The sequence below is a fragment of the Notolepis coatsorum genome (assembly GCF_963971535.1).
Source record: "Notolepis coatsorum genome assembly, chromosome: 4".
Taxonomy (NCBI): Eukaryota; Metazoa; Chordata; class Actinopteri; order Aulopiformes; family Paralepididae; genus Notolepis; species Notolepis coatsorum.
The window spans coordinates 84954935-84968617 of NC_140168.1; the positions used below are offsets into that span (position 1 = coordinate 84954935).

Here is a 13683-nt window from a genome sequence, read left to right on the forward strand (position 1 = left end):
CAAGTCAAAGAAGCATAGTGGGTCTAATGATGATGCATATGCCTGTGTATAAGCAGTTTGTTATTAAAATGACAAAAAAAAGGTATTAAATCCAGCTAGGACAGATTCTCTCTGCTACTGATTGGAATTTCCTGTCTCATATTTAGTTTAATTTGTTGCATTGATTTGTTCCATAAATGCAAACCGTTCACCATTAGGGCCTGATTTGAGAGGATGAATACAGCATTTGAATATTGGCCAAACATTTTGAAATGCATATGGTGCAAGATGAGATTTGTTGATTGAAGGCACAAGTCAAAGAAGCATAGTGGGTCTAATTGTGATGCATATGCCTGTGTATAAGCAGTTTGTTATTAAAATGAAAAAAAAAACGTATTTTATGGTATCTTATTAGGAGGGGGTCCGCGAATTTCATCAGAGATGTTTGGGGGTCCCTGGGGGGAAAAAGGTTGGGAACCACTGCTCTGGAGGATATTTATGATAAGAACGGCCTCCGTGCGTTTCAGGACTTAAGAGAATGTTATGATCTTCCCGGCGAGTCCTTTTTTCTTTACCTTCAACTAAGGTCAGCGCTGAGGGCGCATGGCGTGCCGTGGGCTCAAGCTTTGCACCCACACCCCTTCCTCAGGCTCGTATTGACCTGTGGTTTGCAGCAGCCGAAAAGGTCAGGACCGCCGTGTGCGGCTGAGCGGGGTTGAGGTGCGTGTTCGGGTGAGTCCGGGGGTCTCTTGGGAGGGGGAGGAGGAAATGTTTTGTCTGTCTTGTCTTTTGTCTTGTCCTCTTGAGTTTAGCTGGGGATTTTATGGGGGGGCAGCTATTTAACTATTTCTTCACTGTTTGGTCACTTTTACATGGTCTCTGTGAGTCTATGGAACACCTCTACAGGTTTTTGTTTTGTCATGAAGGTTCATTGCTCTGTTTTCGGGTCGTGTTCTCAAAAAGTGGTCCTTGTGGTGAATTGGAGATGTACGTTTTATTAATATAGGGTCACACAGCCGGGAATCGGGGCTGAACACTGGGAAAGACCATTTATTGGATAGTACCCCTTGGATTTAAAATTTAGAAGGTTGAACTCTGTTTTCTTTTCTCTTTGTCTGTATAAATTGTTATTCTGTATTATTATTGTTTTTGTTATTTTCTTGTGAAGTTCTATGTATTGTGATTGTGTTTAATGTGTTGTCTTGTTTCATGTGAATAATAATTTAAAAAAAAATTATCAAAAAAAAAAAAGAATTGTCCCATATAATAATATAAATATATATATAAATATAATCATAAAGAAGGTTTGGGCCAAAATTCAGAAAACACCTTTATCATCACAAAGTATCTAATTAAGTGCAGTTTACGTCCTACAACCTGCACCACAAACAGAACCGGGGCCAGAACAGGGACAGACGGAACCTAAACCTACCCCAACCAACAACCACCGCTACAAGAACAGGGCCAGACATGTGGAACGGTTGACTGTGTCTCTCACTTCCTGAAATAATCACTTCGTATTGTATTGTAATGGTTTTGTATTGAGAACAGTGGCGAATCCTCCTGGAAGCCAACGGAAGCCAGGCTTCCCCATTATTAAAATATGAATTAATATGAAATATGAAATATGAAGAAAAAAATAAAAAAAATAAAAAAGCAATATATATATTTTTTTTTATATAGTTTACAATAATAATAAAAAATCATAATTTTTCATCTCTGTGTTATAATTTTTATTTTATTTTTTAATGTCTCCCTCTTCTCCTTCTCACTCTCTCTAACACACTGTCAGACTCACTGAGGCAGTCACTGCAGCAGAGGAGAGGAGGCAGAGGGGAGGTGTCTTTCTCCAGCTTCCACCATGTGATTCATGTATGTGGAGTCCAAAACCAATACTAGCCAATAAGATTCGAGCTTACTAAAGCCCTTCCCACACCTTAAAACGGGTCCGTCAGCAAACTAAGTACTCTAGCCTCTGCACATTTGCCGCCCTGGAGGTGTGGGAAGCGCTTTACTCAGCTCGAATCTTATTAAATCTAGCCCATGGAATAGTATAGCTGTATGTTTACACTTGAAATGTGTATTTTTATTTAGTGTGCATTTTTATTTTGTCACAATATTATATTTAAACACACATTTTTTATTAAAAAAAAATTACCATCCCCAGTTATTTTACCCACGTGACGCCACTGATTGAGAAGTGCTCTGTGAACTGTTTTTCTGTTTTCTTGGTTTTGTTTTGTGTGTGCGCTTATGTCTGTCACGTCTGTAATGTCTACTGTAACGTCTAAAACTTTAATAAAAACGCACATAAAAAACCTTCTGCATTGACGCAGTGAAAGGGTTAACCCTTTGGTCGTGTGGTAGTGAAAGGGTTAAGGTGGGGGAGGAAACACACTTGGGCTCACCTATGCTGTCCGTCTGCATGTAGCACTTGTTGGACATGCAGTACCTCCACAGGCCCTGATGGGCGTAGCTGCCCGAGAGTCGGTACTGCATCCAGTAGTCCGTCGCCGTGGAGACCACCAGGAGGATGTTGCCCACGATGGCACAGAACAAGCCGCCTCCCATGAAGCTGTACATCTTGAGTTGAGGTAGTGGAGCCACTGTGGAGCACCTGGGGGGCAGCGAGAGAGAGAACAGTATAAAAGTATAATCACACATTTTGTGCAAGAGCATGAACATACACACACAAAAACACACACACACACACTATTTGAAATGTATTTGAAGGATAAACCCCTTGAGATATGCTATCTCGTTTTCGAGGGGGTCCTTAGCATAAGATACAAAACATACAATACAATACATAACAAAACAAAACAAAACAAAACACAGGACAACAAAATACACTTATACACTGACAGACGCTCTCTCCCAATCTCACCCCCACAGTCCACACTATGATACATGTATGTTCAATCAAACATCAACGCATTCAATGCGGAGCGCCAGCCACCATAAATACATGTTAGGCAGGGACTACAGATGAAAACTAGCTCATTAGCTAATTCTGGCACATTTACATTGATGTGGAAACTGAAGATGTTGATTAATGTGCTGGGTAAAAAATAAATAAACTTAAACTCGCCAAATGCTGGTAAATGTTGTCCGCGGTTGTTAAGTTGAACGACTCTATCAGACACCTTGGCATAGAAAAACAACTAGACACTTTTCTATTCAAAAAGTCTATTTTGCAGGTAGAATAATGAAAGCGCTCTGTGAGTTTATCAATCAACTAGGTGCACGGTGGCTATAGTGGATCGAATAAAAAGTGGTTTCCTGCCCCTAAACACCTGATTTCAAACCTGTAAACTGGATTAGGTTGAATATACAGTAACAAACAAACAAACAAACAAACAAACAAACAAACAAACAAACAAACAAACAAACAAACAAACAAACAAACAAACAAAGAAATACACAAACAAAAACCCATAATCATATAAGTGTACCGGTCTTGTGGCATGGTGACGCTGGGACACTGAACACGCTTAATGAGGAGAAGATGAGAGAGGCACGGAGGAAAACCCACCCGCTGACATTTACCCCTACGGTTTTTGCTGACAGCGGAATGAAAAAGGACGCGACGGTGAGTTATCTTTTCTGCTAACACTGTTAAATATGTCAAATTTGGATTTGATCCAAGCGGTGTACAATGCCGACCAATCAGCCCAAGTACAATGTGAGCACTCGTAGAAATAAAACAAATTTTGAGAGGAAAAAAATTTAAACATCAACTCCATCATCGACATCCCCCAACCATACTGTCTCTGTGCTGCCCGACGTACTTTACTTTATTTGTTTATTTAGACGGGACAGAGAAAATTAATGGACACTACAAATAAATGCAATGTGTAAATACACCGGATTTAGCAGGGATGCTAGATTTCATCCGCAGTCCCCACACAAAACATAAAAACGAAACAGGCAGGCAGTGAAGCATATCATACTACGAGACAAAGCGTAAAAACATACAAGAAACAAAGTACAAGGTATAAAGTGCATCTATATGGTTTAGCAGCGTTTTTACAGGGCAATACAGAATTATATTAAAGTGTTTTCAAGTAATATAGGATTCGTTGTCAAGGTCCACTAGACTATACATGGTCACAGGTTTGGTTGTCGAGTAACACATATTTTTTTATTGAACTTAAAGGCTGGAACAACAGGTTAGTCGCCGCCTTTCAAATATAGAAGCGCTATATCGAAAGAAAACCTTTATTTATATATATATTTTTTTAATGACAATGAAAGTCCACAAACTTTTTCCGGGCCATATATCTCTGATGTATCCTCTTGATCTTAACGGATCTGGATATTATTCTTAACCTCGCGGATCTCTGGTGAATCCTCTGAATCTTAACGGATCTGGATATTATTCTTAACCTCGCGGATCTCTGGTGAATCCTCTGAATCTTAACGGATCTGGTTGAACACCACCACCACTCAGAGGTCACCATGTGGTTTTATGTAAATCCTGTGGTTAAAAAAACTGTTCTTTATAGCAGGGGGGCAGCCGTCGGTGCTGGGGGGGGGGGGGGGGGGGCGAGGCTGTCTATCTGGGTCTCTGAGGCACAGGGAGCCCACAGTGAGGACATTTAACACAATTAGCGATGACAGAGGACTATAACTGCAGCTTTTAACCCTCGCTGGTGTTCAAATTCATGTGAGATCAGAATTTGGGGAACTGAACATTCTAACAATGCAACAATGGCTACAGAGAACATTCCAGAAAAACGAATTCTCATTATTCATAAATAGGGCCCTTTATGTCAAGTTTTTTTTTGCACAAAGCCTTGACCCCTTGTCTTATCCTCATGTTAGTCAAACGCCTGCTATGCAGAAATTATGCAAATCAAGCAGTTGATGAAGTCGTGTTGAGATTTTGTTCTAATTCCGCTGGCATACGTCCAATTACGGTAATTACTTTTATCGCCACGGGTCGATACAGTATCGTTCCTTGGTTCTACAACGGAATAAACTCCAGAAGTGAAGTCTTACCTTGTTTCTTCAGGGAAAAGCACCCTCTTAACTTGCCCACCTGTTAGTGGTAAAAGGGAGAGAGGGATGGAACGAGAGAAAGGGAGAGGAAGAGAGAGGGAGAGACAGATGCTGCTAGCTAGGAGAGAGAGAGAGAGTCAAAGAGAATTCTACTGGGCCAAATTCCAAAATGTTATCCCCTCTGTATTTTTTTCTGTTGATGAAGGCAAAATCCTTTTGCAACAATCGGTCGGCCCGTATGGGGATGAACTTGAATGAGACACTGCAGGGGGGGCGCGTTTGCATGTGACCTGTACCTTTCAGCATGTGTCCGTGTGGGGGTTAGGGGGGAGGAGCTAAGGGGGCCTTGCAGGGGGGTAGTACCGGTGGGGGGTACATGTTTCTTTTTATGTTTTTTTGTTTGTTTGTAAATGGTGTGTTCTAGAAGCGCGCGGATATGCATAGGTATGCAGTACTGGGCCGGAGTCAATGCATCGTGCTGAAGCGGACACTTCTCTTTCAGCTGCGCTATGCCACGGTGGGGGGGGGGGGGGTGACACATGTAGAGAGGGACGAGTCCTACTGCCAACCGGTCCTCCTGTCCCTCTGTCTCACATAGGGGCTAATGTATAATGACACAGAGGCAGCAGTTTTCCTCCCTGAAGAGCGTGTTACACAATGCATGTGGAGAGAGCAGACGGAAGAAAACTACAATCTTCATCTCCTAATGTGACACGTACACACACACGCACGCACGGCCACACACACACACACACACACACACGGTTCTCCAGAACGCATCGCACTAAATGGAAGGTCATATTTTACACACAAATGCCATCCTCTTCATCAGAGAGGCGTTTTGCTAAATCAATGCATCACAACCAGCAATTACAGGGCCCTGCCATTTCAGCTGAATACAATCAGTGTTAGCATTTGATCACAGACAGGCCGGAAGATTGAGAGACACAGCGGGCGACAAAGCTGTAATCGCGACCGTCTCACCGCCGCGTGGCAGGTGGCTCGGCTGAGATGACCTTAAGAAAAGGTCAAAGGGAGGCAAAGCGGCCTTTTCGTGTACTCAGCCCGAGCGGCGGCCATCATGGATATGTAAATAGCGAGGATCAAAGTCAGTTTGTTTGTTGCATGGACTCTGCCTTGAATGAATGAATGAATGATCATTACATTTATATAGCGCTTTTCTAGACACTCAAAGGGTTAGGGAAATGTCCTTCTTCACCACCACTGGTAGTGCCCAACCTTGGGCTACGCAGGCTCAATGGCTGCCATACACTGGCACCAGGCACACATCACACTACACAATGGCTGAACGGCTCAGGAGACAGGCATTGATATTAGCCAATTAAGGGGGAAGGATGATTAGGTGGCCTTGATGTCAGTTTGGGAATTTGGGGAATTTGATCAGGAACGTTGGGGGAACCCCCCTACTCTTTGCGATAGGCGCCCTGGGTTCATTAACGACCGAATTCAGTCAGGACCTCAGTTTAGCGTCTCATCCGAAGGACGGCACTCGCAGCTGTACAGTGTCCCTATCACCGTAACAGGGGCATTGTTACTGACAAGTCCAGAGGACAGAGTGCCCCCTGCTGGACAACAACATCACTTTCCGACAATGGCCTTGACCAGGGCTCGAACCCTGTTCAAGGCCTTCCGCTCTACTCATGCCTTGACACAGTAACCCTTTTTTTCCCCTGATTTAAAGGGGAATGCCACCGATTTTAAAAATTACCATAATGTTCTTCCTGTGCCCCAGGACAGTTGAGTCAGTATTTGTGAAAATACACACCTCTCTCTCCTAAAGCTAGAAAACAGAGAGAGAAATCCTCCGATCTGGGATGTAAAATCCGGGGCTGCTCCATAGACAATGAATGGGGCTCTGACTCTGTGAGGCAATAAAATGTTTGTGTGAGCTCTTACAGCCAAATGAGGTTTTAATTTTGGTCCAGACCGTCGAGCAATGCCAGAATATAAACCTAATTTGGGTGTAAGAGCTCACACAAAAATGTGATGGCCTCACAGAGCCTTATTCATTGTCTCAGATTCAGATTCAGATTCCTTTATTAAGCCATTTGTGTAAAACACATTGGTAATTGTTGCAGCATTACAGTGTATGCATTTTTTCCTTTCTTTTTTCACAGTAACGACAAACATTAACACAGACACAGGACAAAAAACAGTGCAGTGGAGGATTAATCATTTAAATACATATATATATATAAGTGCAGAGTTCCAGTATGAACTGGTGCAGTGCAGTGAGTGTCATTGTGCCAGTGTCACTTGGGGGCAGAGGGGGACCTGAGGCATTGATCAGCCTGATTGATTGATTGATTGAAAAGTTTATTAACAGATTGCAGAATGGGTACAGTACAGTACAGCTCAATACATACAATTGTTAAGGGGATGCAGACCAGAGAAAGACTTTCGTCTTGTTTACATCAGGGTCCCCCATTTTCAATTCATCATAACATATATGACATACATGACATACAGATAGACAGTACTGCTACATCTATACATTTATGACATATCAGATTTGCAAATACAGTACTGTTTGTGATACAAAAGTGTCCAGAAAAGGAGTGTATATACATTTGGCATAGAAACTGTACATTGGAGGAGGTTGGTTGGGTGGGGTGGGGTTGGGTGGGTTGGGTGTGGGCTGTACATTGGAGGTGGGGGGGGGGGGGGGGGGTTGGGAAGGGGACACACACACATTTTACACTGTACATTGGAATATTGACAAAGCCTTACTTGGTCATTTACTGTACAACTAGGTTAGGACATTTGTAGGGGCCAGTTTCGAATTGCAGTCTCACGTAGGTGTTTTTTGAGAGTGTTTTTGAAGGTGGGTAGTGATTCACATTCCTTTACAGCTTTAGGCAGGGCGTTCCACATTGATGTGGCATAATTGCGAAACGTGTTTAGTCCCTTGTTTGATCCGAATCTGGGTTTTACATGATTTGTGGAGCTCCCTCTGGTGTTGTGATCGTGGTATTCACTGACCTTTGGGAAGTATTTTGACATGTACATGGGTACCTTGGTCGCGTAGTGTATCTTGTAGACCAGGCCCATTGCAAGTTGCTGTACTCTGTCGTCTACTCTAAGCCATCCTAGGTTGTCAAAGTGGGCAGGGGTGAGGTGGGTTCTAGGAGTCAGGTCAAGTAGTAGTCTGACTAGCTTGTTTTGAGATGTTTGTAATTTGTTTTTTAGTGCCTTTGAGGTGGCGGCTGAGGTGGCGGCTGAGGGGAAGAAGCTCAGTCTGTGACGAGCTTTCACAGCCTTTGGGATCCTCAGCCTTTTCCCAGAGGGGAGCAGGGTGAAGAGGCTGTGACCGGGGTGGGAGGGGTCGGCCATGATCTTCCTCGCCCTCTTCAGCGCCCTGAGGTCGTGCAGGGACCTGAGGGAGGGCAGGGGACAGCCGATCACCCTCTCCGCGGAGCGAATCACCCGCTCTATGGAGAGGCCCCAGATTTTATATCCTACGGTTACATCACAGATTGGAGGGTTCTCTCTCTCTCTGAATCCTAGCTTTAGGGGAGAGTGGTGTGTGTTCACTAGGCCTGTCCCCGACTAAGGATTTGTATAGTCGACTTTGATTGGCCAAGATTTGCCGATAGTGCAAACAAATAAATAAAAAATATTGTCCTCTGCGAAAGCATGCAATTGGTCCACTGATGGATACAGGCCTCTTTGCTTTTTGGAAAGAATGATTTTTTTAAAAATATATTATTATATATTTATGTAAGGGATAATGTATAGCTACGAGGTCATTGTCGCAAAATAATTGACCGACACGGAGTTTAAAATACCGAGCCGCTTCGGCGAGGTGTTTTAAACGTCAGTGAAGGTCAATTATTTTGCGACAATGATCGAGTATAGCTATACATTATCCCGCTTATTACATGGCTAACTTACTAACAATATACCTAATTCATTTTACATCGACTCGCAACACTGGTTCTGGCTGCGTTCTGGCTCCGCTCGTCGCTCCGCCCCCTGTCATCGCCGCCAGCAGAACACCGGCAGTGTCTAATTGCACTGAAACAGTGTGTGTCAGTGGGCTTGATTGCGAACAGCTGCGCACAGTGGTCATTATTGTCCCACAGCGGTCATTATTGAAAAATAATGACCGCTGTCGGGGGGCTATTGACCAATCACAAGCAAGCATTTCGGCGAATGTGAAAACGCCATGTAATAAATATATATATTTTTTTGCATTCGGCTAAGAGGTTGGCAGTCGACTACGGCTCCTTTCGATCGATTAGTCGACTATTCGACTAGTCGGGGTCAGCCCTAGTGTTCACAAATACTGACTGAACTGTCCTCGGGTACAAGATGCACTCTAGCCTATTGTGAGGCTAAACTCAAGCACGGTGACATTTCTTAGCAATACACTGTGGACACATAAACCTCAGTTCTTTCCAGATCAAATCGTTCTTTGTAATACTGTTCATAACCATAACACCAGAAAGGCTGACAATGGTGATATTATGCCAGCCAAACCAAGAACTAACTTCCTGAAAAGAACAGTGCTTTATAGAGCCAGTATAACTTGGAATCATTTACCTCTTGATATCTGCAAAGATAAAAACTAAATATTGTTCAAAAGGAGACTGAAGATGCACTTATTATATGTATTTGATGACAGGTTGTTTAATTGTCTTTGTTTCTTTAGTTGGGTTGATTGGACGCTTATAGAGATGTTTGCTTTTGGTTCATGTTTGTATAGGAGGACAATGGGTCTCATTCACCAACGGACTTCGGACAAACGATCTGACTAATCTTGGTCTTAGCGCCACTTTTCGGACTGATTTTGTGATTCACCCTTGTCTTGGCTTCGGTCTTAACTAAGAGCAGGATTTAGGACAGCTGCTAGCAGTCGTAAATTGACAGACTGGTGTGTGCCGTATTCCTAAGGGCTTTATTTGGGAGGAATCATAGTGATTCCTTCATGTCAACTCTACAGGCCTCCTTGGAATGAATTAATCATAATTTAAATAAATATGACAATATTTGTACGATAACAAATTACGCTTCATATTTAAAGTCATGCCTCAACGACGCATTTGATGTCCGAAAATAAATAATAGCACTACACAAACACTGCAAATGACTTTGAATAAATAAATAAATCAGATAAATGTTGTTATTATTTATTGTTGTTCTTATTTATATTTTTGGACAAGAGCCAGTGGATACACATTCCACTGCTCATCTTACCGGTATGATGTTGCGTGTGACAAATAAAACCTTGACCTTGCCGGTGGACTTGAACAGCAATCATGTACATTGAACCCTGCCATCCAATTAACAGTGAGCAATCGCGCTATTTAAATGGTCAACTCTGCACCCTAGGCTCACACAAGAAGACGGCATTCTACGGCATTGAAATGACAGTGGATAAATAAATAAGAACTCAAGCTAATCGCGTGGATATATCTATAGATTGTATTAATATTCCATATTTATACCGTCTTGTTCGCTCCTGCCGGGCCACCTGTTCAGCTCACACACACACACACACACACACACACACACACACACACACACACACACACACACACACACACACACACACACACACACACACACACACACACACACACACACACACACACACACACACACACACACACACACACACACACACACACACACACACACACACACACACACACACACACACACACACACACACACACACACACACACACACACACACACACACACACACACACACACACACACACATTTTAATACTTTATTTGATTCCACAAATTATATTACATAAACATGGAATCAAATGTATCGGGGCCAAGCAGCACTGAACACTTAAGGGTACACATAGCACCTCCTTCTCCATGTGGCTAAGCTGCCAATAATAGCTGAGACAGAGCAATATTTGGCAATTTGTTTGGCTTCTCTTTTAGACATTGCAGCAATTCTCAGACCGATCATGGTGCATTTGTATACATGGCCAAGACTTCCGAATACAAGTACACTATATCTACACCTATACCCAAGGTCAGCCATCACACTGAGCAGTGGTTGGTATTTGATATACTTGTCCCAGAAGGCCTGGTCCATGTACAGATCAAAGGTACAGCCTACTTCTATGACCAGCACCTCCCTGTGGCTGGTGTCAACAAAAACAACGTCCGGTGTATTTGGTATGTTAGCAAAGACATCGTTAGTAAGGCCAAACCACTCTGGTTTCACTCTGGCATGTTTGTACATTGCTGCACTAGATGGTGATATGTTCCATACCGCATCAGACACAATGTCCACAATACGGTCATGACGAGCAGTGTACAGGTGTTTGTATGCATTACATCCGTTTGTTATGTGTGCAATGGATTCTAGGTGTTGTGAATCCTGATGGTTTAAACACACACACACACACACACACACACACACACACACACACACACACACACACACACACACACACACACACACACACACACACACACACACACACACACACACACACACACACACACACACACACACACACACACACACACACACACACACACACACACACACACACACACACACACACACACGTACTGTATAGTCTACCTGCTAATGAATGAACACTAGGCTTGTATTATTCTAATGATTTGTTTTATTAGGAGATCACAGACACTGTGCTGCCCTATAGTAGTACAGTACGTACAGTACACAGTACACTCTGCGCGGCATGTCCGCAATCGTTTGAGGTTTCAGTCAAGCTTACCACCGCGTACACATTTCCTATATTTCTCATGGCAGTTTACTACATTTAATGCAGGTCGATGTCGATGTGTGTGTGCTGACGCTACTAAATAATATAACAAGCTCCTTTCCACTCCCAGCACAGCAGGTGCGCCTCAACTCTCTTCGCTCTCATTAGGATTTCATTTGCACAGTAAACACAAACACGCGTTCAAGTTTGTCAATGAGTGAAGTTTCTCATTGTGAGCATCGCAGCTGGGATCGTTTTGGCCACTTAAGACAGGCTCTCCACACGTTGGTGAATCCGGGTGTAATTGTCTGCGATTTTGTCTTAGGTGGTTCCAAGGTGGTTGCCGTAAGATACATCTTATGGTAATGTTGGTGAATGAGACCCAATTACTCTTTGGGTTGAACTGGATTTGTTTTTTTTTATTTTTACTGTAACAATAAATGTATGTTCTTCTCTTAATTTGACTTATTTCTTTTATTTTGTTGTTAAATATATTTGTATTTATTTACTGTATTAATGTATTGTTATTAATGTAAACTGCTATGGCATAACCTAATGAGGATCCTTTAAATAAACAAATAAACAAGAACAAGAATTATGTGAATTCTTAAAATGGGTGACATTCCCCTTTAACACATTGGGTGCCATACAGTATGCCCATCTTTACCACACTCTGCCAGTGCTGTAACCCTATGGAGTGGCTCACCTTCTTTGCAGGGCTATAACTTTTTAAATATTATAGTTATATCGACATTACTATGGCCCATTCAACATCGGGTATCTATCGTTCCGGATGTGGGAACGTTATATTTTTCCATTCATACATTGTCGTGTTAGTACTGTCGAGAATATAAGTATGTTTTTAGACTGTATAGCAGTAATTCCTAGAATGCGCGTTATAGGCCCCGACGCGTATTATACATTATCGATTGGCGTTTCGTCCCTATACACGCTATATTAAAAATTTCAAATGCATATGATCGCTATACATTATGCTCCATCATGCGTGAAGGAAAGGGGGGGGGGTCGTTTATGATTCCTTGATTGTCACTAACGGCTTTCTTTAGTAAGACACCATACGTTGATCGGACAGATTGCAATGAAATAAATGGACAATCGAGCTGGAAATAACGTTAGATTCCTCTTACCTCTGGCCGATGCGTCTGGAGAAAAGAAATTCCAATTATTTGACGTCGATCTGCTAGATCCATTTTCCATTATTAGTATTTTACCGAACCTAAAACATGCTTTTGGTAACGATCGCAGCTTCGAGGTAAAACGACCTTGATGATTTTGTGAAGAAACATATATATATGGTATATACCTTTGATTTGGAAATATTTGGAGTTTCAGGCAAGCAACCCGAACGATTTGGGCATATGCATATAACACGTCATATCTCGCGATCTAGAAAAAAATTGTGGATTATTTTGGAAAGGGTTATGTTTAGTGTGGAATAGCGCACAAACTAAAGTATGTAGAAATTAACTCAGTGTTGGACCGCCACTAACGGTAAACAGCACACACATAGTCCACACAGACAGCTTCGATCGCAGGAGAAAAAAATATCAGATCAACGCAAGATTGGATATATAGAGTCCTTACCTTGTCTCTGATGTAATGCAAAAGAAATTATCCAATTATCTGGTCGCCATTCCAAGTACTGGTCGCGGAGGTCCGCCCCACGTTCTCTGGCATTGCATATGAACGAGGGGGGGGGGGGGGGGGGCAGCCTCGTAGATGTATCGTTGTAAGCGCTTGCCTCGTCGGAGTATTTAAACCCCGCCCGCACGGCTCAGCTCGGCCCAGAAAACAAACTACATCAAATGGAGTGCAATACCGGCTGGAAGGCGTAGGCGGCGGTATTTGCCCTTTGCGAGCTCAGACCTATTCCCAATGATAACATCAGGCTGGATGGATGAAAATGAATGGATATAGCTAATGAACGATTAAAACCTGAGATTTCTCGT

At 42.7% G+C, this 13683-nt stretch overlaps 1 protein-coding gene across 1 annotated transcript in view; it reads right to left on the minus strand.

Annotated features, from left to right (window-relative positions):
• LOC311227858 (lens fiber membrane intrinsic protein-like) overlaps positions 1-2562 on the minus strand; it is a gene marked incomplete at both ends in the record, with an annotated part of 32188 nt that extends 29626 nt beyond the window's left edge. The window contains one exon of the mRNA XM_084313702.1: positions 2388-2562. Within this exon, the coding sequence (XP_084169828.1) occupies positions 2388-2562 (175 nt within the window). The remainder of the gene's footprint in view (positions 1-2387) is intronic.
• Positions 2563-13683: the final 11121 nt, after the last annotated feature.